This window comes from Leguminivora glycinivorella, chromosome 6, assembly GCF_023078275.1.
Source record: "Leguminivora glycinivorella isolate SPB_JAAS2020 chromosome 6, LegGlyc_1.1, whole genome shotgun sequence".
Taxonomy (NCBI): Eukaryota; Metazoa; Arthropoda; class Insecta; order Lepidoptera; family Tortricidae; genus Leguminivora; species Leguminivora glycinivorella.
Genome location: NC_062976.1, coordinates 23,416,495 through 23,441,032, shown reverse-complemented (window position 1 = coordinate 23,441,032; position 24,538 = coordinate 23,416,495). Strand labels below are relative to the sequence as shown.

Below are 24,538 nucleotides of genomic sequence, written 5' to 3'. Positions count from 1 at the left end.
TTATTTCTTAACGATAATCACTTAAACTATAAATACCTTATTCTTTTAGAAGTCGAATGAAGTCTTCAGTTATCTAGATGTCCATCTGAAATAAAAAAAAAACTTTAATAAGTAATGACCATTATCAAAATGTTATCAACTTTACAGTCCTACTAAAATGTATTACTTCAAACAAACTTTCTACGTAGGACTGCAAATACTACACTAATTTTTATGAAGCAAAAAAAAATTATGAAGTTTTTTTTTTCAAGAGTGAACAGGCATCTTCTATGCGAGCTCTCTCCATCGTAGGCCACGTCTTTGCCTTTGGCTAGTCTGTGACCAAGAGTAAGCCCATTTATAATAATAAAAAAAAAGCTGATCCAAGACACGTCTGCAAAAACGATTGTAAAAAGAGATATCGATAAGTACAACATTCTTACGGCGTATGTCGCTGATGAGCGGACTTGTAAAAATGTAGATATGGATGAATTGTGCACGTTTATCAAGCTATTCTTTTTTTTCCGTTCAAACTAAATACTTAATCTCAAAGATAAAATTCAAATGTAGTTATTTTGTATACCAGTAAACAAACATATATGTTCCACACAATTCATTTAGGATTCCTCCACGCGTCTCCTATCTCCCCCAATCAGCGCGCGTGACTATAATAAATTGTACATTTTAATATTCCGCCCGGGGAAATTATTTTATTACAACTTAATTAAACATATAGCGCGTAAATGAAATATATTTTGTTACGTTAGTTTAAATTGTTTAATTATTTACATACATGATAATATTTTGGGTACATTCGGCATTGTGTTTCGTTTTTCGAGAATTATATTATATTTAATACCTCAAATTATGTACATATTAGATTTGCGAAATTAATTTTCATTTTCGAACCTGTGTTATTTTTATTTATTATCTCTCGAAGTTTTCGACTGACGATTGAGTGCGGACAAACGCAGGGCAAGACTCTCGAAAGACGAACCGACAATCGCTGCTTGGGTGGAAAGCAAAGTAGCTTATGAACATGACCATTTTCTGTTTTTCAATTATATGCTTAAGTTTTCCTACCGATGCGTGCGACTTTCGATCCGGAGGTCGTGGGTTCGAACCCCGGCTCGTACCAATGAGTTTTTCGGAACTTATGTGCGAAATGTCATTTGATATTTGCCAGTCGCTTTTCGGTGAAGGAAAACATCGTGAGGAAACCGGACTAATCCCAATAAGAACCCTCCGGTTGGAAGGTCAGATGGCAGTCGCTTTCGTAAAACTAGTGCCTACGCCAAAAGTTGTCAAAGCGGACCCCAGGCTCCCATGAGCCGTGGCAAATGCCGGGATAACGCAAGGAGGATGAATGATGAAATGCTTAAGTTTTCCTACCAAAAAAATCTGCACTAAAAGAATGGTCTATTTGTTCAGGGTAATGTCCAACTAGTACGGCGACCTCCAGTGCTGGAAGTCGATAACATAGGACCCGACGTGGTGTTATATCTTTGGAAAAGACCTTTGTCCAGCAGTAGACATCTCTTGGCATATGTCATATGATGATGAAATAACAGAAGGCGCCACAAACCATACTTTAATATACTTGGGAAAATTCGAGCTGGGTCGCCATGACCTGCAGTCAAATCCAATGGCCGATGGTTCAAACCAGCCGTGGGTAACTGGAAACCATGGTATTTTATTCCTAGTATTTTTTCTAGCCTGATGTAGTGTCCCTCTGCTGGCCAAAGAATATATAGGGGAGGCCTATATATTCCAGTCAACCCTGTCATTTGCGTGTCATAGAATGCGTTTAAAGTCATCCCGCCATCGCAAAAAGGGGATTTTTGACGGTCTACCTGAACCCCGGCCTGCACCATTTAGTATATTTCTTAGTATAAGTATTACATTTTATTTCAGTTGATGATGATGTTCTAAACTATAGCTTGGAGGAAATGCCATAGAACGTGAGAGGTAAAGTAAAGCGTGCTGAGCGTACATTTCATCTAAACAATTTCGCCTGGATAAGTTCCAGTGTATGTTGAAGCCAATCTCTTTTGGCAAACATGGGTCACGGTGCACAGTTAGTGACGGTAAGAAAATTTAACTTTAAGCTGTTGAATTAAAATGTCAAGTAAATCGCGTGATAGATAGTTAGGGGTGGCAGTAGCTACTTAATATTTAATGTGAGATTAATCAAGTTGCACAAAATATAGGACGATCGAAATCGACGATTCGTAGAGCAGACTTTTAGATCGAGTCCAAGAGCCTGCGCTGGCATCCAGGTGCTCCTGCCCCAGAGGTGACAGAAATACTATTAGTTTATATAGAAAGCGAGATATGTCTGCATTTCAAATCGACCATCAAGCCTGGGAAACGTTAGCTGAGAAGGAGGTCAGTGGCGAAGCGTGTTGTGGAGATGAGAAAACTATGCGATGAAGCCTGGTTTAATGCTTTAGATAGTAAAAGGTGTCGCAGAAGCAAACCGAGACTGGAACCTCAGATGGCATGAGTTTTCTCTGCCAAAAATGTAGCAGGTCGTGCCGCTCGCGAGTCGGCCTCCACAGTTACCAAACCCGTTGTCGAAGCAGCAATGTGTAAATCATCTGCAATAGACTGATAGGCCTGTGATGATAATATATAGAAATATTAAAATACTTAGTCCCTTCTTTTTTTGTTACTAAACATGAATCTAGCGAACTTTGTCTGGTAGTTAGATAGAAAGTTCTTTATTGGCAATTCTCAGCAAAAATGTTTAATAAATCACACCTTTAGAATGAAACTGACACTACTCAATAGCGACAATAAAGGTGCGAAATGTTCTCTCATACTTTTAAAACTGAAACTCATGGGAATGAGAGTCAGTATGTAATCATGGAATTCTCGAATCGTCAGGTCAAATAGGTAGTATGCGGTTTAGTCCTATATGCCAGTTCCTTACTGTTTGACAATGTTTACTGTGCCATGTAGCAGTGTTTGTGTAGTTACCTGTGGTCGCAGCTTTTACTAGATAAAATATTTGAGATTCGGCCCAAAGGGTTTGATGCGGCGTGCTTTAAAGGCTTTTGCGGGGAATCGAACCTGTGCACCTCCGAAGTATTCAGTGCAATCAACGTTGAACCTACTCGTACTACGGGAAAAATAATTAGATAGCTTCAAAAGTAGCGCAAAAATTATGACGATAATTTGTAGATACAAATTATAGTCATAATTTTTGCGCAAAGTGCAAGTAAGTATACAAATGAATATTTACGTAATGCATAATTATGGTTTTAAAATTGATCTATAGGTATTAAAAAAACTTCGGTTTATCTGGAATGGCAGATAATTTTTGCGAGTTTTCAATGTTTTAATCATTCATGCTATTTGTACTGACTGTACTGTAAAAAAAATGCTGTTTAAAAAACACAAAGAACAATCAAAAAGAAAAAAAGTGTTCGTAACCTTAAAAACATTTTATCAAGTGACCATCACGTTTTTGCGTTTACTTTTGCGACCATCTTTTACTGTTTTGAATATTTTACATTGCTATTTGCTCAAATTATTGAAAAACAAACATAAACTCATTTAAAAAATAAATAAAAATAAAAATCATTTATTTCGGACCACAAAATCCATACAGGGTTAATTAAATTACACTTAAATACTAGCACTATGTTAGTTGTCTTAGTACCTAATAATAATTTTATTAATTTATTTTATTTTGCACTCGATCAAAATATAGAACACACACATTACAACCAACCATTCCACCATTCAAGACCATTCTGAGCATTCTGTTCTGTCACTGACTGAGTGAATAAGTGAATGAATGGAATGAGTGAGTCGCGTTGAGACAGAATGTTACGCGCTGAGTGAGCGGCATTCCACGCAAAGTAACAATGACTAAGTGTTACGCACTGTCAGTTGGAAGTCGCATTAGAAGTTTCACTTCAATAAAAACATGCTGTTAGGACGCTAAGTGCTAATATAAAAAAAACATTCAGTCGAATTGAGAACCTCCTCCTTTTTTTTTAAGTCGGTTAAAAATGAAATTAATACCATAATCACCTAAACCGGTTAACTGTAAATCCCCGATTTATTTTTAAACCGGTTAAGGCGGGTGTATTTGCGAGCTCATTTGCCCGGGTCAGTCGGCATGCCAATCAGGACAGTGACGGGTAACCGGTGGCGCTTGCAGAGCATTGGTGTTTAAAACCGGTATACGGTTGAACCTGCTCGGAACCGGTATTTCAGCTAGTTATCTCTATCACTCTTCCGTATTAGCACGACTGAGCTGGTGATTTTGGCTAGGCCGGCTGTTAATAATGTTTGCCTCTGCCGGTAAGAAGAGGAATCGAAATTTGATGGATGGTGGATGTGGAATGATGTGATACCGGTTATTCTCATCGTAAGTTAATCTTACTGGTATTATTTTCAACATAATCACTTAATTTCGCTCTACAAAACGGAAGACGAATTAATTTGGGTGCAACGGAAATCAAATCCATTTGATTACCGGATTAAAAATACACGAGCCCTGATTCATTAGAAACTCGATGTTTTGACGGTAAAATTATACACATAAAATACGTGGCTAAGGTAATATTTTTATAGAACAGCATGTTTCCATTTAGGCCCGTTGCAACAATCACAGTTAACACCATCAACGTCACGCAGCAAAAGTTTATTTAGTATTCCCACAAAAAAAAATAGCGAGCTAAATTCGCTAACAGATGGTTTCGTTCAAGCGACCCTAAATGTTAGGTAAGTATGTCTGAAGACTCTGAACACCAGAAAGTGACCTTTTGAGCGATGAGAACAGCGCCCGCTTGATTTCCGAATGCCGTCTTGTGGGATCTGCCTAATGCTGTGACATTGATATATTTGGAGGACATACACTTGCTGTTCAAGTGGTCTCCTTATAGCCAATTTTGGTGCTGATGTTACGGAAATGTTGCAAAATCTATCACGTACTTACATAAATTACCTAGCGAATCGACTAGAATGGTATGGACATGTGATACGAAGGGATGAATCAAGTCATGTGACGAGAAAGGTATTACAAATGAATGTCGAAGGAATGGGAGAGGAAAACCGAGGATTAGGTGGATGGACTGTGTGAAAGATGATAATTATAAAACCGAAACAAGTGAATGATGAGATGATGGGCGAAAGAGAGGTGTGGAAGAGAAGTAACTACATGGTGTCCAACCCCAAATGACTTGGACTTGTCTACATGAAATCATGTGTACCTACGCTGTATGGAAGCAAGTTATCTATGTTCTTCTGATTGTCTTTATGCCTCGTAATTTCCTAATTCAAAATCAGGTACTATCCCTTTTTAAAGTTAGCGTCCATTTGTATCTTGATCAAATATATTTTAGAAAATTCTCGCTCCAAAAGTAACTGACTTTCAGAATAACTTTTGTAGATATAGATAAATCTGTACATATCGCGATCAGGAATGTCAACATTAATTTTTTTTTCTATGTAAGTATACAACATTTTTTTTTTATTTAGCGGTTACATATTGAACGGTAGTGACTTCTGAATCATTATTTGCTACGTTTGATGATGCTAACTATACCTATTTATGAGTATAAATAGGAGGCTATTATATAAGATGATATTATTAAGGATCTCAACCTTAAGTTTAGATTATCCAATTGTCATACAATTATAATTTCCTCAACTTATTGTAGTATCTAGAGTACAAGTCAATACACCAAAACTTCAATTGACGAAACTGTTTGTGGCTTTTTGCCTGAGCAATCAAACTTAACCGAACTAACACAAAAGCCAAGGAGATATTGTCGAAAGCCAGCCAAGACCCTGAGGAGTTCGAGCGCGGACATAATTCCTAGGTCCTAAGCATAGATTAATATAACCTAGACCACCGTGTAAGACCAGTAATAACTCTTCTAACAAATGCCGTGTACATACACAGTCATGCGGGCAGTCAAAAGGGACTTGGGAAGGCCGAATGAAATGGATGCGGATAGAGTGGAGGTAAGCTCGGCGTCGGCGAAAACTGGTGCAAGACCGAGTAAAATGGCGTGCTCTTGTGTTGGAGGCCAAAACACATTGGGTTATCGCGTCTATAAGTGTAGGTACATTGTATATATTCGAATCATGTAAATTCGTTAGGAAACACCTAGATTTGTACTCATACCAAGATACAACCCAAATTAAAAGAAATAACCGTAATGTTAACCAACTAAAATTGCCTTTTTCTAAACTAAAACTTGTCACAAGTAGCCCACATTTTATGGCTATAAAAATCTACAATCACCTCCCGAACTCTATTAAAGAACTGCAAAACATTAATCAATTTAAAAAACATCTGAAACAGTTTTTAGTTAACGAGTGTTTCTATAATGTGAACGAATATTTTAGTCAGTAAGTGAAAATATTATAGTGCTTTATTTTTGTAAGGAAATAATGTAATAGTAAGACCGAATGATAATTATTGAATGTATGTTAATATAACGAAATGTGTAAAATAATGTATATAATCATATTTAAATCTAAGTAATTACCTACTTGTAGCCCTCTATATTGCTGTGCCCTTACAGGGTGTCACATGTATACCTATATGTTCCACTCCATCCAATGCTTGTAATGTGATAGTTATGCAATAAATAATTCTAATTCTAATTCTACATTATGTAAGCGGATGAGAAAGATTCATTCTCGTTCATTTTCATCCGCTTTCCAATGTTGCGTACGAATTACGTATGTACAAAAGTACAATTTGATTGATCAGGCTTAACTCATAGTCGCCATCTAGCGGTGGTAGCAGAATTATCAATATCACTACTCAACACAAAACGAAAATCGAATGTTCAACAATTTTCCATGAATATTCCAATTGGATTAACAAAATCTGTAACTTCTTCCGCTAGTAATATTGCTGTAAATTGTTGAAAACAGCACTATTTATCCATCGCTGCCTTCATTCTACTCACCGCTAGATGACTGCTAAGAGTTGCCTCGGATCAAGTGCTTGTCAAGGGGATTGGCAGTCTAGGTATATTTAGTCTATGGTCCTAAGATAGGTTTTAGAGGAAATACGAATTATGTTCCCTTGTCCTAAAAGCTCTTAAGTCCTTTTGAGATTTGAAAGCGACGCGAAGAGAAACAGTTCAAGTCAATAACTTGAGTAACTTCTTGGTTATATAACTGTTAGCTTTATACTTATTATGCGCTATAAATTTTAATAATGGATTAAGCAGGAATCAAAATAATCTTCTTCGAAAGTAGGTAAACATTTTACTTTATACCACTAGTGTAAAATTAATAACATAAAGTGACGTAATGAAAAGGTTTATGTAAGCCTCATTATGTGTGGTTTGTAAAAAAAAAAATGAAAACGAAAAGTAACTTTTTTAAATGAAAAGGTGCACCAGTGGCCTATTTATAAAAAAACTGGCCAAGAGCGTGTCGGGCCACGCTCAGTGTAGGGTTCCGTAGTTTTCCGTATTTTTCTCAAAAACTACTAAACCTATCAAGTTCAAAACAATTTTCCTAGAAAGTATTTATAAAGTTCTACTTTTGTGAATTTTTTTAGATATTTTATAAACATATGGTTCAAAAGTTAGAGGGGGGGGACACTTTTTTTCTTTTAGGAGCGATTATTTACGAAAATATTAATATTATCAAAAAACGGTCTTAGTAAACCCTTATTCATTTTTTAATACCTATCCAACAATATATCACACGTTGGGGTTGGAATGAAAAAAAAAATATCAGCCCCACTTTACATGTAGGGGGGGCCCCAATAAAACATTTTTTTCCATTTTTATTTTTGCACTTTTTGGCGTGATTGATATACATATTGGTACCAAATTTCAGCTTTCTAGTGCTAACGGTTACTGAGATTATCCGAGTAACGGACGGACGGACGGACGGACGGACGGACGGACGGACGGACGGACGGACGACGGACAGACGGACATGACGAACGGACGGACGGACGGTTCCGTTTTTGCCATTTTGGCGGACGGAACGGACGGAAACGGACAGACAGACATGGCTTTTTTAAATATAAGGGTTCAGATGACTGGAACCTAAAATAAAAAAAAAAAAAAAGTGACTCTTGTCGGCCGTCACTCCCAACAGCGTCACTTCGCCGTACATTGCTATTTAACAAGGCAACTTTTTTTAATTAAATGGCTTCAGTCCATTATTGGGACTATTTCACCAGTGTCAAGGTGATATGAGCTAATATTAATTAGTGATTTTGGTACGGTAAGTACGACAGTGTACGGTGAGTTAGCACTTTGTAAATTGAAAGCTAGATTTTACAAGAGCACGTGGACTACCGGCCGCTGACGACAAAAAAGAGGCTAAACGCGTTTCGAGATTAATTCTTCATCAGCTTCTCACTCATCCCCCTTATTCTCTAAGTAGTTTATCACATCTAGACGTCGGAAAGGGACAAACGAACTAATACTGCATAATACGCTATCGATATTACACTTTAAACAACATTAATGAGCAAAAGAAAATGAAATTATTCTCGACACGAGACCGCTAAGATGGCGCTCGAACCGGAAGTTCCTTCCTTTCCACAATGTAACTTATCAACACAGAAACAGGCACAGAATCGTCAGTGTCAAGTGTCAATGGACTGTGGTCAATAGCTCACAGGGGTTTTTAAAGAAATTAAATAATACGCACTGGTATCGATGAGAAAACAAAATTTAATGAAGTCAATCAATAAAAATAGACAAAAGGAATATAAAAAATCATAGACAATAAACTATAAAAAGGTAAAATAATATAAAAAGTTTGTGCAGTTTTGCACAGGGGGAGTGTTCAAAGTGCAATACACTGTAAGCTGATCTTACCTAAGTTTTCCTTCAATTTAGGCAAAATTGTCTGGCTTCTCAAACCTATTAGCCCCTACAAAATACTTAATCTTTCCAGATAGTCCAAAGACAAAAACTTCGGGCTAAGCGTATTTTCCACTCTGCCAGCTTTTTATTCAATTATGCTGCATAAAAATTGCTATAAAATGTCTTCACAATTTTTGCAATTTTGAGCTGCAATAATCGTGAAATTTAGAATTATTCTAAATTTCACGAGATATGGAACTTTTATTTGTGTTTTAGTGTATTTGAACGATCTAAAAGTTTTTCAATTATGTCCAAAATTTGACTTTCGGTTGCAATTGTTTTACTTCGGCGTTGGTTCGTCAAAAAACTTTAATTATCATTGAAACTAGTGGAGACTAGCAAAATACCTAATGATTTTTCAAAACGCATAAAGTATTTATTAAAGTAAATTCAATGTTTAAATCAGTTTGTTTGTTTTGGCGCAAAACCTCCATGGGGTCCCAGTGCGAATTTTTTCACTGATATGCGACTTGAAGCGTCTTTGAGGTGAAACCAAAGAGCTTGACTTCAAATGCACAACGTATCAACATTTCCATTCGATTCTAGTGATTAGATGTCCTTGGTACTACCTCTATGATTTTAGACATTAGCTAGCTTTTAAGTTTGTCTTAGTTTCTTTATAATTATGTAAATATGTCAGTAAATAAAGAGTTAATATGCTTTCCAAATGATTCCTTGAGAAAATCGAAGCTCATACTGAGACACCGTCCTGAGTCAACGCTGCGTTTAGGGTGATACATGGCGAACAATCGAAGCTAATACTACGCCCGCTGCACGCTCCACGAAACGCTCCGCTAAGAGCGTCCACTCAGGCTTTAGACTAAGTGTAAGGCTTGAGTAGACGCTTAAGCGCGGGGCGTGCGATGCATGCGTGGATCCAGCACCTGAAGCCTAGGTTGCCCATACAAATAGACCACGTGACCCCCCTGGGGCCTGGGTATTGACCACGTGACCCCCCCCCAACCCTGGGCACGAAGCTGGATCCGCGCTTGGTGCGACGGGGCGGGCGAGCGTGCATACAATCTATGGACTCAAGGACACTTGTATATGAGCTTCAGTTTTTTGACATGCACGCCGCACGCGCTGCCACGCTGCACGGATATCAGATCGGATGATGAGAAAACGGACTCATTTACACTAACGGCTCAGCCACGACATTGGTCTAAGCGCGACAGCGGTGAGCGGCGGCCAAACATTGGAGCGAGACACAGCGATGGGACTTTTCATTTGCACGTATGGCTGCCGCTCACCGCTGTCGCGCTTAGACCAATGTCGTGGCTGGGCCGTAAGCGACTCTGACGTTAGCTAGCGCCATTCGCACAAGCAATAAAGCCCCATCCACATTCTCCCACCACATCAAAGTGTGCATCAATTCAATTTCACGAATTCTAATCCATCGGCCAATATTCCAGCAGTTAAATATACCAAACGTACTAACTTCCTTCAAAGGCAACCAAGTCGTTCTAGATACGAACTAACACCTTCCTAAAGGGCGTAAGCGCCTATAACGTCATATGCCTGTTAAACGGTCACATCTCAAATATACATTTTTTCGAGAAATCGTATGTCAAAACTGTCAAAGTTTTGACACATGTTTGCATGTCAGTAATGCTCTAATTGGGTTAATCATGCTAGCTTGATTTTTTCCTCAAAATAATATGCTGTTTCAAACTAGTTTCACATGATGACATTTCATTAATAAAGGAAATGTTTGTATATGATAATTGTAATATGAGTAAAAAAAAATCTCAAAAGTCCGTGTAATATGGCCACAAATAAAAAATAATTATCATAATTGACAACATTTCATATTTTTGAGTACTACTTTTTATTGTTTGGTTTGAAAGAACTCAATACAGATACACGTATTTTTTTATTTTTCCAAAAACTGCTATTTTAATAAGAAAATCCCTTCTTATTACTACTTCGAGCAGAAATAGCGTAAGTTACAAACGTCAAGACACAGCTTTATGACGTCACATGTGTTGTTTAATACACCTAAGAAAACGACAAAATCATTTCTAAAAAAAGTTTTAATAGTCAGCTTAAACAGTCCGGTATGTCTGACTGTCAAGTGTCACTGTCAACCAATAGTGAATGACATACGAACCATAGACTAAGCCATGAAATTTTTAATATCTTTGCTACGAACTGTGATAAGTGTCACTGTCAAACTCAAGTGACATCCCAACTGGAAGATTTTTTTGTTATTGTGGCAGCTCTAAATCAGCTATTTGACGTCACTTCCCCTTTAAACTATTTTTTTGATTTTTTATGCTAAAAATACGGAAAAAAAAAAAAAAATATATTTATGTGATCTACAAGCATATCTCGAAATGGTTTTCGATTTAGGGACATTGAAAATTTTGAAACGTTGTCAATTATTAAAATGGAGGATATTTGGATTTGTGGCTGTATTGCCGGAAAGAAGTTAACATTTTTTTGAAAATTCGGCCATATGCATCTTCTAAAAAGGTTTTTTAATTAATGTCGTAGTTTGAATGTTTCTAACCCGAATTTGAAAAAATTAGAACTTGTTTGATCGTAGGTAACTCAGATGAAAGGAAACATTTTATGAACATTTTGGGACATTTTTGTCTCCTATTAGAATCGAAATGAGCTACTCAGAATCAGTAGAAAATAAAAAAAAAGTGAAATCGACAACAAAATAAAAATATGCCCAAATAACAAAAAAATTGAGATGTGGTCGTTTAGCAGGCGGGGGACGATAAGTCCCGTGTACGTTACGACCTTTTGTACAATGTTCTGGAACTAGGTTAACTGGTAGTCGGAACTTCACCCTTTGAGTGGGATTAGTTGGTAGTTGTGTTAAATATTTATTTAGTTCTGTGGATAGATGGCGCGAATTTCCATATATTAGTTTAGTTAGATGCGTAATGGCCGGACTATTCTAAGTAAGGTACAGCGGGACAATTTGGAGTGAGGGGCAAATGCAGCTGATCCATTTTTCCATGTTTGCCTTATTAAGACGATACAGGAGCGAAAATGCTAAAATGGAAAGGGGGGCTCGTTTCATTTTGGGAATTTTACTTAAATATACTAGTGTTATTAACTAGATTTATCTAAAAACAAGTCAGTTAAAAGATATTGCGAAAAAATCTTTAAAATCGAAGTTCCGCCCCCGACTATTTCCTCCTTCAAAACTTCATCAATCAGAATGAAATTTGAGAATCTGAATAACAATGAAATACTTAGTATGTGTCAGACTGTTTCGTTTTTAGGGTTCCGTAGTCAACTAGGAACCCTTATAGTTTCGCCATGTCTGTCTGTCCGTCCGTCCGTCCGCGGATAATCTCAGTAACCGTTGGCACTAGAAAGCTAAAATTTGGTACCAATATGTATGTATATCAATCACGCCGACAAAGTGGTAAAATAAAAAGTGGAAAAAATCTTTTGTTAGGGTACTCCCCCTACATGTAAAGTGGGGACTGTTTTTTTTTTTCATTCCATCCCCAACATGTGATATATTGTTGGATAGGTATTTAAAAATTAATAAGGGTTTCTAAAATCGTTTTTTGATAATATTAATATTTTCGGAAATAATCGCTCCTAAAGGAAAAAAAGTATGTCCCCCCCCCTCTCTAACTTTTGAACCATATGTTTCAAAAATCTAACTTTTTAAATTGAACCATATGTTTCAAAAATATGAAAAAATTGTATGTATGTATGTATCACAAAAAAAAATAGAACTTTATAAAGACTTTCTAGGAAAATTGTTTTGAACTTGATAGGTTCAGTAGTTTTTGAGAAAAATACGGAAAACTACTGAATCCTACACTGAGCGTGGCCCGACACGCTCTTGGCCGGTTTTTTGGCTAATTGTTACCAATCTTCAGTATCACACCTTTTTTTGCGCCATAATGAAAAATGCTGTTTTTGGAAATTTTTGTTGGCTCTAGCGTCTTTAAAAATAAAAATATCAAAAAATCAAAACGGTCCGACACAGATAAAAATAATAATACTTAATATCGCTCTTCACGCTTCGTATGTGTTCCGACAACCTCGCGGAGACATTCCTTCCAGTCTCGCCGACATACGCTCTACCACAGTCACAAGGTATCTCGTATACCCCCGGGCTACCCAGTGGGTCCTTATCTTTAGGAGAGCGCAGCACCTGCCTTACCTTTGTGTGGGGGCGGAAAATTGTCCTCATGCTAAACCTACGGCGTAATAGGCGTCCAATGGTATCCGTTACCCCTTTAATGAAAGGCAAGAAAACAGGCGCTCTCTCGACCGTATGTGTTCGCCGTAACGTGCTCGCACTTGCCGCCCGCTGACTCTGTCTCCAACTGTACCCATTCTTCTCTAACACCTGCCTTACATGCTGCAGCTCGCCTTGCACGTACTGCGGGTCACAGAGCCGTAAAGCCCTGTTGATGAGAGCGCGTGGCACCGAAGACAAATGCGCAGGGTGATGGTGCGAGTCAGCTTGCAGGTACCTGTCGGTGTGTGTAGCCTTTCTATGCACCTTATGAGTCAAAAGGCCACGTTCGTCCCGCTGCACTAAGACATCCAGAAAAGGTAGAGCCCCATTACACTCTTTCTCTATAGTGAACGTAATCTTGGGATGCTGCGCGTTCAGGTGGGCAAGTAACGGGTCTAGATCTCTGCCTGTCACTACGGCAAACACGTCGTCGACATATCGCCACCATAGCCTAGGCTTATGTGGGCAGCTCTCCAACGCTCTCTGCTCAAAACTTTCCATAAAAAGGTTAGCCACCACTGGAGCTATCGGAGAACCCATTGCGACTCCTTCTATCTGCAAGTAGTATTCACCCCGCCACACAAAATATCCACTAGTGAGGCAAAACTCTATCATCTTCATGTACTCGGTGAGAGAGTCGTCGTGTTCGGCCATTCGTTTTATCAACTCTATAGTTTCCGCTACCGGTACATTAGTAAATAAGGAGGTTACATCAAAGCTCACCATTACCTCATCTTCCTGCAACATAACTCCCTCAAGTAATTGCACAAAGTGCGTAGAGTCTCGTACGAAGCTAAACGTATTACCAGTTAGAGGTTGCAGGAGACTCGACAAAAAACGGGACGCCTTGTAGGTGGGTGAGTCTATCTGGCTAACAATGGGTCTCAGGGGCCAGTCATTTTTATGGATCTTGGGCAGCCCATAAATCTTAGGGGTAGTGGGATTCAACTGACGCAACTTCTTAGCCTGGTCTTTCGCAGATAGCGCGCCGATTAAGCCGTTTAACTTCGATGTTACGCGCGCCGTAGGGTTGTAAGACACTTTCTTATACGTGCTTGTATCTCCTACCAGCTGCGTAACCTTCTCCTCGTAGAGCGCCGTGTCCACAACTACAGTAGCATTACCCTTATCCGCCGGCAACACCAGGATGTCTTCATTTTCCCGTAGTGCCGAGAGCGCTAGTCTCTCTTGTTTGCTGATGTTGGGCTTAGGTAACTTACTCCGGCGCAACAGCGAGGATACATCCTGTCGAAGGCATTCCGCTTCCCTGTGCGGCACTCTATTGCGCACAATGGCGTCCTCTACATTCGCAACGATTGTCTCTACTGGGAGAGACGATGGGGTCAGAGCGAAATTGAGACCTTTCGACAACACACTACGCATGTCAATCGTCAATTCTTGTTGCGACAGATTAACAACACTCCTGCTTTTTGCAATATCCTCTCCCAATAACTCTCCGGGCTGTGATTTGCTCAGTGTTCTTGTCAGGCGCTCAAACTTATTGCAAACCTTTACGGTGAGGTATGGCAAACGCGAGTGAAACGGTTCGCGGCGTTAAGAATAAAACGTAACAAACTCGAATGCGGTCTACAATATGTGATACAGTGCCGGGATCATGGTGTAGTGCCAAAATTTGCGCGTATTCAAGTTGTGAAGTGCATTCGGGATTACGAAACATTCTTTAGAACGGCGAATTACAAATTAATAGTGAGGGTAGTCCGGGATTATCGCCGTAAAATATCAGTGATAAACAAAGAGTTGTTCGATTTACATATCGGCTTATCTCAGTGTTTACGTAGCGATATATGGGTGAAGATTGACGCAATGACATTCAACAGGGCATAGAAGATCAAAGCGATGACAATTAACACACACCGGAATAAGTTTGAGCGCCTGACAAGAACACTGAGCAAATCACAGCCCGGAGAGTTATTGGGAGAGGATATTGCAAAAAGCAGGAGTGTTGTTAATCTGTCGCAACAAGAATTGACGATTGACATGCGTAGTGTGTTGTCGAAAGGTCTCAATTTCGCTCTGACCCCATCGTCTCTCCCAGTAGAGACAATCGTTGCGAATGTAGAGGACGCCATTGTGCGCAATAGAGTGCCGCACAGGGAAGCGGAATGCCTTCGACAGGATGTATCCTCGCTGTTGCGCCGGAGTAAGTTACCTAAGCCCAACATCAGCAAACAAGAGAGACTAGCGCTCTCGGCACTACGGGAAAATGAAGACATCCTGGTGTTGCCGGCGGATAAGGGTAATGCTACTGTAGTTGTGGACACGGCGCTCTACGAGGAGAAGGTTACGCAGCTGGTAGGAGATACAAGCACGTATAAGAAAGTGTCTTACAACCCTACGGCGCGCGTAACATCGAAGTTAAACGGCTTAATCGGCGCGCTATCTGCGAAAGACCAGGCTAAGAAGTTGCGTCAGTTGAATCCCACTACCCCTAAGATTTATGGGCTGCCCAAGATCCATAAAAATGACTGGCCCCTGAGACCCATTGTTAGCCAGATAGACTCACCCACCTACAAGGCGTCCCGTTTTTGTCGAGTCTCCTGCAACCTCTAACTGGTAATACGTTTAGCTTCGTACGAGACTCTACGCACTTTGTGCAATTACTTGAGGGAGTTATGTTGCAGGAAGATGAGGTAATGGTGAGCTTTGATGTAACCTCCTTATTTACTAATGTACCGGTAGCGGAAACTATAGAGTTGATAAAACGAATGGCCGAACACGACGACTCTCTCACCGAGTACATGAAGATGATAGAGTTTTGCCTCACTAGTGGATATTTTGTGTGGCGGGGTGAATACTACTTGCAGATAGAAGGAGTCGCAATGGGTTCTCCGATAGCTCCAGTGGTGGCTAACCTTTTTATGGAAAGTTTTGAGCAGAGAGCGTTGGAGAGCTGCCCACATAAGCCTAGGCTATGGTGGCGATATGTCGACGACGTGTTTGCCGTAGTGACAGGCAGAGATCTAGACCCGTTACTTGCCCACCTGAACGCGCAGCATCCCAAGATTACGTTCACTATAGAGAAAGAGTGTAATGGGGCTCTACCTTTTCTGGATGTCTTAGTGCAGCGGGACGAACGTGGCCTTTTGACTCATAAGGTGCATAGAAAGGCTACACACACCGACAGGTACCTGCAAGCTGACTCGCACCATCACCCTGCGCATTTGTCTTCGGTGCCACGCGCTCTCATCAACAGGGCTTTACGGCTCTGTGACCCGCAGTACGTGCAAGGCGAGCTGCAGCATGTAAGGCAGGTGTTAGAGAAGAATGGGTACAGTTGGAGACAGAGTCAGCGGGCGGCAAGTGCGAGCACGTTACGGCGAACACATACGGTCGAGAGAGCGCCTGTTTTCTTGCCTTTCATTAAAGGGGTAACGGATACCATTGGACGCCTATTACGCCGTAGGTTTAGCATGAGGACAATTTTCCGCCCCCACACAAAGGTAAGGCAGGTGCTGCGCTCTCCTAAAGATAAGGACCCACTGGGTAGCCCGGGGGTATACGAGATACCTTGTGACTGTGGTAGAGCGTATGTCGGCGAGACTGGAAGGAATGTCTCCGCGAGGTTGTCGGAACACATACGAAGCGTGAAGAACATGGACACCAGGAATTCCGCAGTGGCAGAGCACGCGTACGATACCGGCGCGTCCCATTTTATACGCTTCGATAGAGCAAGGTTGTTGGTACGGGAGAAATGTTTTGTACCACGCAAAGTTCTCGAGGCCATTGAAATCGGACGCCGCCCTAATTTCAGTCTAGCCGTCGCGTGAACTCCTATACGCCTGAAGAGGGGCCTCCGAATTGGCCCGAAACATGTCGCAGCAATAGCGATATAATAACGTGAGTACAACCGTATCTCAATTAATTATTTGAATATGTCTCACGGAAGTTTAACGTGTATAATTGCAAACCTTTACGGTGAGGTATGGCAAACGCGAGTGAAACGGTTCGCGGCGTTAAGAATAAAACGTAACAAACTCGAATGCGGTCTACAATATGTGATACAGTGCCGGGATCATGGTGTAGTGCCAAAATTTGCGCGTATTCAAGTTGTGAAGTGCATTCGGGATTACGAAACATTCTTTAGAACGGCGAATTACAAATTAATAGTGAGGGTAGTCCGGGATTATCGCCGTAAAATATCAGTGATAAACAAAGAGTTGTTCGATTTACATATCGGCTTATCTCAGTGTTTACGTAGCGATATATGGGTGAAGATTGACGCAATGACATTCAACAGGGCAGAGAAGATCAAAGCGATGACAATTAACACACACCGGAATAAGTTTGAGCGCCTGACAAAAACACTGAGCAAATCACAGCCCGGAGAGTTATTGGGAGAGGATATTGCAAAAAGCAGGAGTGTTGTCAATCTGTCGCAACAAGAATTGACGATTGACATGCGTAGTGTGTTGTCGAAAGGTCTCAATTTCGCTCTGACCCCATCGTCTCTCCCAGTAGAGACAATCGTTGCGAATGTAGAGGACGCCATTGTGCGCAATAGAGTGCCGCATAGGGAAGCGGAATGCCTTCGACAGGATGTATCCTCGCTGTTGCGCCGGAGTAAGTTACCTAAGCCCAACATCAGCAAACAAGAGAGACTAGCGCTCTCGGCACTACGGGAAAATGAAGACATCCTGGTGTTGCCGGCGGATAAGGGTAATGCTACTGTAGTTATGGACACGGCGCTCTACGAGGAGAAGGTTACGCAGCTGGTAGGAGATACAAGCACGTATAAGAAAGTGTCTTACAACCCTACGGCGCGCGTAACATCGAAGTTAAACGGCTTAATCGGCGCGCTATCTGCGAAAGACCAGGCTAAGAAGTTGCGTCAGTTGAATCCCACTACCCCTAAGATTTATGGGCTGCCCAAGATCCATAAAAATGACTGGCCCCTGAGACCCATTGTTAGCCAGATAGACTCACCCACCTACAAGGCGTCCCGTTTTTTGTCGAGTCTCCTGCAACCTCTAACTGGTAATACGTTTAGCTTCGTACGAGACTCTACGCACTTTGTGCAATTACTTGAGGGAGTTATGTTGCAGGAAGATGAGGTAATGGTGAGCTTTGATGTAACCTCCTTATTTACTAATGTACCGGTAGCGGAAACTATAGAGTTGATAAAACGAATGGCCGAACACGACGACTCTCTCACCGAGTACATGAAGATGATAGAGTTTTGCCTCACTAGTGGATATTTTGTGTGGCGGGGTGAATACTACTTGCAGATAGAAGGAGTCGCAATGGGTTCTCCGATAGCTCCAGTGGTGGCTAACCTTTTTATGGAAAATTTTGAGCAGAGAGCGTTGGAGAGCTGCCCACATAAGCCTAGGCTATGGTGGCGATATGTCGACGACGTGTTTGCCGTAGTGACAGGCAGACATCTAGACCCGCTACTTGCCCACCTGAACGCGCAGCATCCCAAGATTACGTTCACGATAGAGAAAGAGTGTAATGGGGCTCTACCTTTTCTAGACGTCTTAGTGCAGCGGGACGAACGTGGCCTTTTGACTCATAAGGTGCATAGAAAGGCTACACACACCGACAGGTACCTGCAAGCTGACTCGCACCATCACCCTGCGCATTTGTCTTCGGTGCCACGCGCTCTCATCAACAGGGCTCTACGGCTCTGTGACCCGCAGTACGTGCAAGGCGAGCTGCAGCATGTAAGGCAGGTGTTAGAGATGAATGGGTACAGTTGGAGACAGAGTCAGCGGGCGGCAAGTGCGAGCACGTTACGGCGAACACATACGGTCGAGAGAGCGCCTGTTTTCTTGCCTTTCATTAAAGGGGTAACGGATACCATTGGACGCCTATTACGCCGTAGGTTTAGCATGAGGACAATTTTCCGCGCCCACACAAAGGTAAGGCAGGTGCTGCGCTCTCCTAAAGATAAGGACCCACTGGGTAGCCCGGGGGTATACGAGATACCTTGTGACTGTGGTAGAGCGTATGTCGGCGAGACTGGAAGGAATGTCTCCACGAGGTTGTCGGAACACATACGAAGCGTGAAGAACATGGACACCAGGAATTCCGCAGTGGCAGAGCACGCGTACGATACCGGCGCGTCCCATTTTATACGCTTCGATAGAGCAAGGTTGTTGGTACGGGAGAAATGTTTTGTACCACGCAAAGTTCTCGAGGCCATTGAAATCGGACGCCGCCCTAATTTCAATCGGGACGGAGGCTGGATGTTGCCACCAGCATGGAAACCGGTAATACCTAATGTGAAGCAGAAAATGTGTTTTGACAATCGTGTGGACACAGTGAGTGCAGTGTGCTTACCTCCATCGGTCGACACAGCCGCGCTACCAGAACTCTACACAACAACTACAGCAGCAGACTGCTCTGCGCCCCCCTCCCCCGTCCTATCAGCGCGCGCGCAGCGGGCGGAGCGGCGAGCGGCGCGTTCAGTTTGCGGAGTCTAGCCGTCGCGTGAACTCCTATACGCCTGAAGAGGGGCCTCCGAATTGGCCCGAAACATGTCGCAGCAATAGCGATATAATAACGTGAGTACAACCGTATTTCAATTAATTACTTAATCTATGTTGAAAAAATCATTGCTCTATCTTCAAAAACCAGCACGGGAAGCATGGTCGCGCGATAGACGATAAAATATCAGGCCGTCCCTATCGCACTTACAAATAGTGCGATAGGGACAGCCTGCTATTTTATCGTCTATCGCGCGACTATGCTTCCCGTGCAGGAAGGAAATAGTCGAGAGCGTTTGTTTGTATGGAGAATTGACCCCTCCTGTATCGTCTTAATTAGAGTGTCCATTCCACTGGTTGTATATGGCACGCATGTTCAGTGGATACATGTGGAACTCAACTTAATAGTGTAATAATGGAAAAAATCGACCAATACAATTGTCTCCCAGTCGGGATTTATCTCGCTGTACTGTAGAGTTCATAAATATGTGTACATTTTTTCACCTTATTGCTACGAGTTAAAGTCAAGAAATGTGCAGATATTAATGAACTAGACTGTACCTTATATAAAGGAAAATACTATGGTAAGCTGGTCAACATATTTTTTTTTCTTTCAAACTATTTATTTTCTAAACTAAACTAAGCCGTGTGAAATCGATTGTAAAAACTTCGCTTCGCTCATTTTTTTTGTAAACATATAGTTATACTAATAATATATTAAAGGTAATGCATATGTAATTTAAGTACATTAAACTATATCTATGTAATTTAAGTACATTAAACTATAACTATTTGTCAAAGGTTTTTACTTTTAAATATTTTAATTTTATAAACCTTGACTCTTGGAGACCCCATAAATCTCCATGGATTATTTGATTAAGTATAATATTTTTACTTGTAACATTCAGAGTTTTTTACAACTCTAGCAGTATTATAGATTTCTTTTATCTTTGTATCTGATTGCGCTTTCTTTATGTATTAAGTATAGTTAGTAATAATATGACATTTAGAGACTTTATACATCTCTAACTCTATATCAGTGTATAGCTACTTTGCTTATGATTAATATTTTTAATTGTTAATATTTCTATTAATTTCATTTGTTTAACTTTAATGAATACTCTGCAATGATGTAAAAGTGCCCCCGTGGCCTATTTGCTGAATAAATGATTTTGTATCAAAAGTGGGTACCTAACATAAATTTAATTTTAATAAAAGTTATCATTGAATCACTTTCATCTCTGTTACTAATAACATTAATAGCTTCACTGGCAGATATATCCAAAACTTCCACAGTATGCTTCATTAAAATAGGAATTTAATATCACTTTATGAAACTAGTTATATAACGTATATTTATGTACTTAGTGTGTAACATCTCTTTATTTACATGAACATATTTACATAATTATATAAGAAACTAAGACTAAACTTAAAAGCTAGCTAATGTCTAAAATAGGCCCTTGAGGCATTGTACCAAGGATACTGGCGACATTTCCTCGCTGTATCGCAATGCTGATACGTTGTGCGAGGAAGTCGCCAGCTCTTCGGTCACCAGTTACCTCAACCAGACGCTTCGCGATTTCTGTGAACAACTTGTTCGCGCTGGGGCCCCATGGACCTAGAGTTTCTACACCAAAGGGTACAAAAAGGTATTCTTTGCCAAGACTTTAGTATTTATTACGTTTCAAAATTTCGGCACTTTCTGCCGCTGCGCCCGCTTTTATCTTGGTCCGTTGGAGGTGAGACGGTGCCAATGTGTCTACGCAGGTAGCATCCCACACTAACATTCGTCCCATACTCCAAGGGACCAAGGACACTCCATCAGGCCTCTTGCCATCATCTCTGATTATGCCAGTCGGCTCAAGGAGAGCAGGCACATTGATGGTTGCAAGGGACCGACGGATAATGTCATTAAGCGACGCATGTCTCGAAAAACGGCCTGCACTTTTTTGACAAGATAATCCATGGTGTCCCAGTCGGTCCACGTCCGTGCCACAAGAGCATATGTGTGGCGTACACACCGAAACCCCAAGTCGCAGACCGATCGCCAGTCTAAGGGAGGTCGGATCCAAGAAAGTACCAGTGTTTGGTGAGGGATGGGCATGTAGCCAGTAACCGGCTTCCCGGGCTCCGACCGCCAAAAGCCTCGCGTGTTCTGGACCTGTGAAGTTGTTTAGAAGAGTATTGTAAGCTAAATCACAATAAATATTATCCCAACTCCTTTGTGATTTTGGATTGTCTGGAAAGTTTTTGCCTGGGCAGGCAATTTTGAAAGCATTTCTGGCATCCTCAAAACCCGCAATCTCATAGTTTGTGGGCAAAGCCCTTAAGATATTTCCTATGAGATTTGACGCGCCATGAGTAGATGCCAAAAAGGCTGGGGAAGCGACACTGGTAATTTTGCGAATACCTAAACCACCAAACCGAATAGGAAGGGATGCTTGAGACCAGGAGGCCTCACTCAAATGAATATTTAGGATTGTCTCTAAACTAATTTTGATTAAATCATCTATGGGTGACAGTAAATTTTGATGTTTCCAGAAAGGACAGCAACGGAGCACATATGTAAATTTAGGGACAAAAAGACAGAATTTAAGAATTACGAGAGCATAATGAGGGCTAATTTCGAGTAACCGATCAGTGTGACTTTTGAATTTAGATAACTAAATGGCAATATAAGTACGTTGGTACTGGGTACTGGGTAATGCTCTCTAAGATTACACTCGGGAGATAGAATTTTATAGTACATCTGATCATACATATTATAAATAAGCAAACTGTATAATTATTAGTATTAGTTAGTACCTAAGTGACACATCTGTATTTTGCTACACCCTTATCGGGGTCCATGTATGTAATACATATGTATTGTATGTGGTATGCAAATAAATTATCTATTCTATTCTATTCTATTCTATTCTAATGTATCAACGGCTTGATTAGAACCTAAAAATACGGCATATATTAGATACCTACTTTACAATGAAAATAAATAAATAGATAAATATACAATATAGGACATTCTTACACAAATTGACTGAGCTCCACGGTAAGCTCAAGAAGGCTTGTGTTGTGGGTACTCAGACAACGATATACATAATATATAAATCGGTACTTATATATATACATAGAAAACGTCCATGACTCAGGAACAAATATCTGTGCTTATCATACAAATAAATGTCCTGGGATTCAAACCCAGGACCGCGGCTCAGCAGGCAGGGTCACTACCAACTGAGCCAAACCGGTCGTCAATATTAGGTGCCAATATTATTTTTGTTACCAAAATATCCTTTAAAGTACCGTCAAAGACCGTTGTGTCGCTTGAATTTGCTGCCGTTGTTTTTAATGGTTTAATTATCATCTGCTGAATAAGATGCTTATATTCGAGGCTTATATTTATTTTTGTCGCTGAAATACTAGATCTGTATTAGATTTATTGGATATGTAAGTGTCTTGTATTCTTTGAAATTTTTTCCTTATTGAGACATTTTGATAAATATATGTATAGTGGACAAAATCGTACCCTCCTTGTGGTTGGCTAAAAAGGGCTATAAGGCAATGATATTTTTTAAATTATAAATGGGCTTACTCTTGGCCACAGACTAGCCAAAGGCAAAGACGTGACCTACAATGGAGTGAGCTCGCCCAGACTATGCCTGTGCACCTGTTGCTTGTGATTTTTTCTAGTTATTTGTGTTAGTTTCCTTTATTTATGAAAAGTCTAGTACTTTTTTGGATCAGTGTTAAGCAAAGCTATGACATAATTATATGAGAAACCAAGACTAAACTTAAAAGCTAGGTAATGTCTAAAATAGGCCCTTGAGGCATTATACCAAGGATACTGGCGACATTTCCTCGCTGTATCGCAATGCTGATACGTTGTGCGAGGAAGTCGCCAGCTCTTCGGTCACCAGTTACCTCAACCAGACGCTTCGCGATTTCTGTGAACAACTTGTTCGCGCTGGGACCCCATGGACCTAGAGTTTCTACGCCAAAAGGTACAAAAAGGTATTCTTTGTCAAGACTTTTGTATTTATTACGTTTAATAAATATAAGCAACATAAAAGAAAGCGGTGTAAGCTTTCGCAGACCAGTAAATATAATTTCCTCTCTCTGCGTTTAACCTTTTCTGCACATAACAGGCCACTAAAATAAAATTAAAATAGCTATTCTTCGAATCATGAATGCACCTGTATCTAATAATAGTACCCAACACAAAAGCTTATGCTTTCAACACAATACAGAAAATGCTCACTTTTCAAACATCTTACATCTAATACTACTGTCATTCCAAAGTACAAGCTTACTTCTTTGCAAACAAAGTGTAATTTCAAATAGAAAGACATGCAACTAGCTTCTTTAAGGAAAGAAGTTGAGGTGTACCCCAGGGCTCAAATCTCGGACCGCAAAAGTATACTTTAGTCCGGTAACCTAGTAAAGTAAATATAGGTAAGCTATAATTTGCAGCAATACGACGGGTACCTTGCGGCTTGTGTACAGGTCTTTATTGTATGTTATTTTCGGAGTTAAAGGTGAAGGAATAAAGACGTGGTAAGCGGTTACGATATAAGAAAGATGCAAAATTTTCTACTTGCAAAATTATCTTATACCTACGTTGTTTATAAACCTTCACCACGTAACGCAAAAGTATGATTTGACTATCGCCTATTTGGCGGACTTCACCCATATTTAGATATTAAAAAGTTACTAAAAGTTATTATTAGGGCTCAGAAGAACGCTCGTAATTTTGAAAACCTAAACATATTTTAGGACTGACTTATTGACTCTTATTTATTCATTTTTTTCTTATGAGCCTAAAATGTTCGTTGACGGTCTGCGGATGTCATTGAGGCTTGGGTAAGTATTTTATATTTAACAGTGGTTTAGGAAGAATTATTTGTCGGAATTCGGTTATTATATTAAATATACAGCCTTTTTCCGATTTTTAAAATGTAGTTCTTATTTACTCATGTTTTTAACAAGAACATTAAATGCAAATAGTC

At 40.3% G+C, this 24,538-nt stretch overlaps 3 protein-coding genes across 3 annotated transcripts; 2 read left to right on the top strand and 1 right to left on the bottom strand.

Moving 5' to 3' along the window:
* Positions 1 to 73: 73 nt before the first annotated feature.
* On the bottom strand, positions 74 to 14,463 carry LOC125227409. Its single transcript, XM_048131724.1, has 2 exons — positions 13,198 to 14,463; positions 74 to 85 (listed from the first exon to the last, which is right to left on the bottom strand). Exons 1-2 carry the CDS (start codon positions 14,461 to 14,463, stop codon positions 74 to 76), a joined length of 1,278 nt encoding a protein of 425 aa, XP_047987681.1.
* A 474-nt stretch (positions 14,464 to 14,937) lies between these two features.
* LOC125227408 lies at positions 14,938 to 15,651 on the top strand. Its single transcript, XM_048131723.1, has one exon. It carries the CDS (start codon positions 14,938 to 14,940, stop codon positions 15,649 to 15,651), a length of 714 nt encoding a protein of 237 aa, XP_047987680.1.
* Positions 15,637 to 19,579, top strand: LOC125227515. The gene is made up of 2 exons (XM_048131850.1): positions 15,637 to 16,803; positions 19,225 to 19,579. The coding sequence occupies exons 1-2, from the start codon at positions 15,714 to 15,716 to the stop codon at positions 19,524 to 19,526; spliced, it is 1,392 nt and encodes a 463-aa protein (XP_047987807.1). The 5' UTR covers positions 15,637 to 15,713; the 3' UTR covers positions 19,527 to 19,579.
* Positions 19,580 to 24,538: the final 4,959 nt, after the last annotated feature.

Coding starts and splice junctions, on each gene's coding strand:
- LOC125227409 (XM_048131724.1), bottom strand. CDS start 14,463: ATGCGTAGTGTGTTGTCGAAAGGTCTCAATTTCGCTCTGACCCCATCG.
- LOC125227408 (XM_048131723.1), top strand. CDS start 14,938: ATGACAATTAACACACACCGGAATAAGTTTGAGCGCCTGACAAGAACA.
- LOC125227515 (XM_048131850.1), top strand. CDS start 15,714: ATGTTGCAGGAAGATGAGGTAATGGTGAGCTTTGATGTAACCTCCTTA. Junction 16,804..19,224: donor ACGGGAGAAATGTTTTGTAC/CACGCAAAGTTC, acceptor AATGTTTTGTAC/CACGCAAAGTTCTCGAGGCC.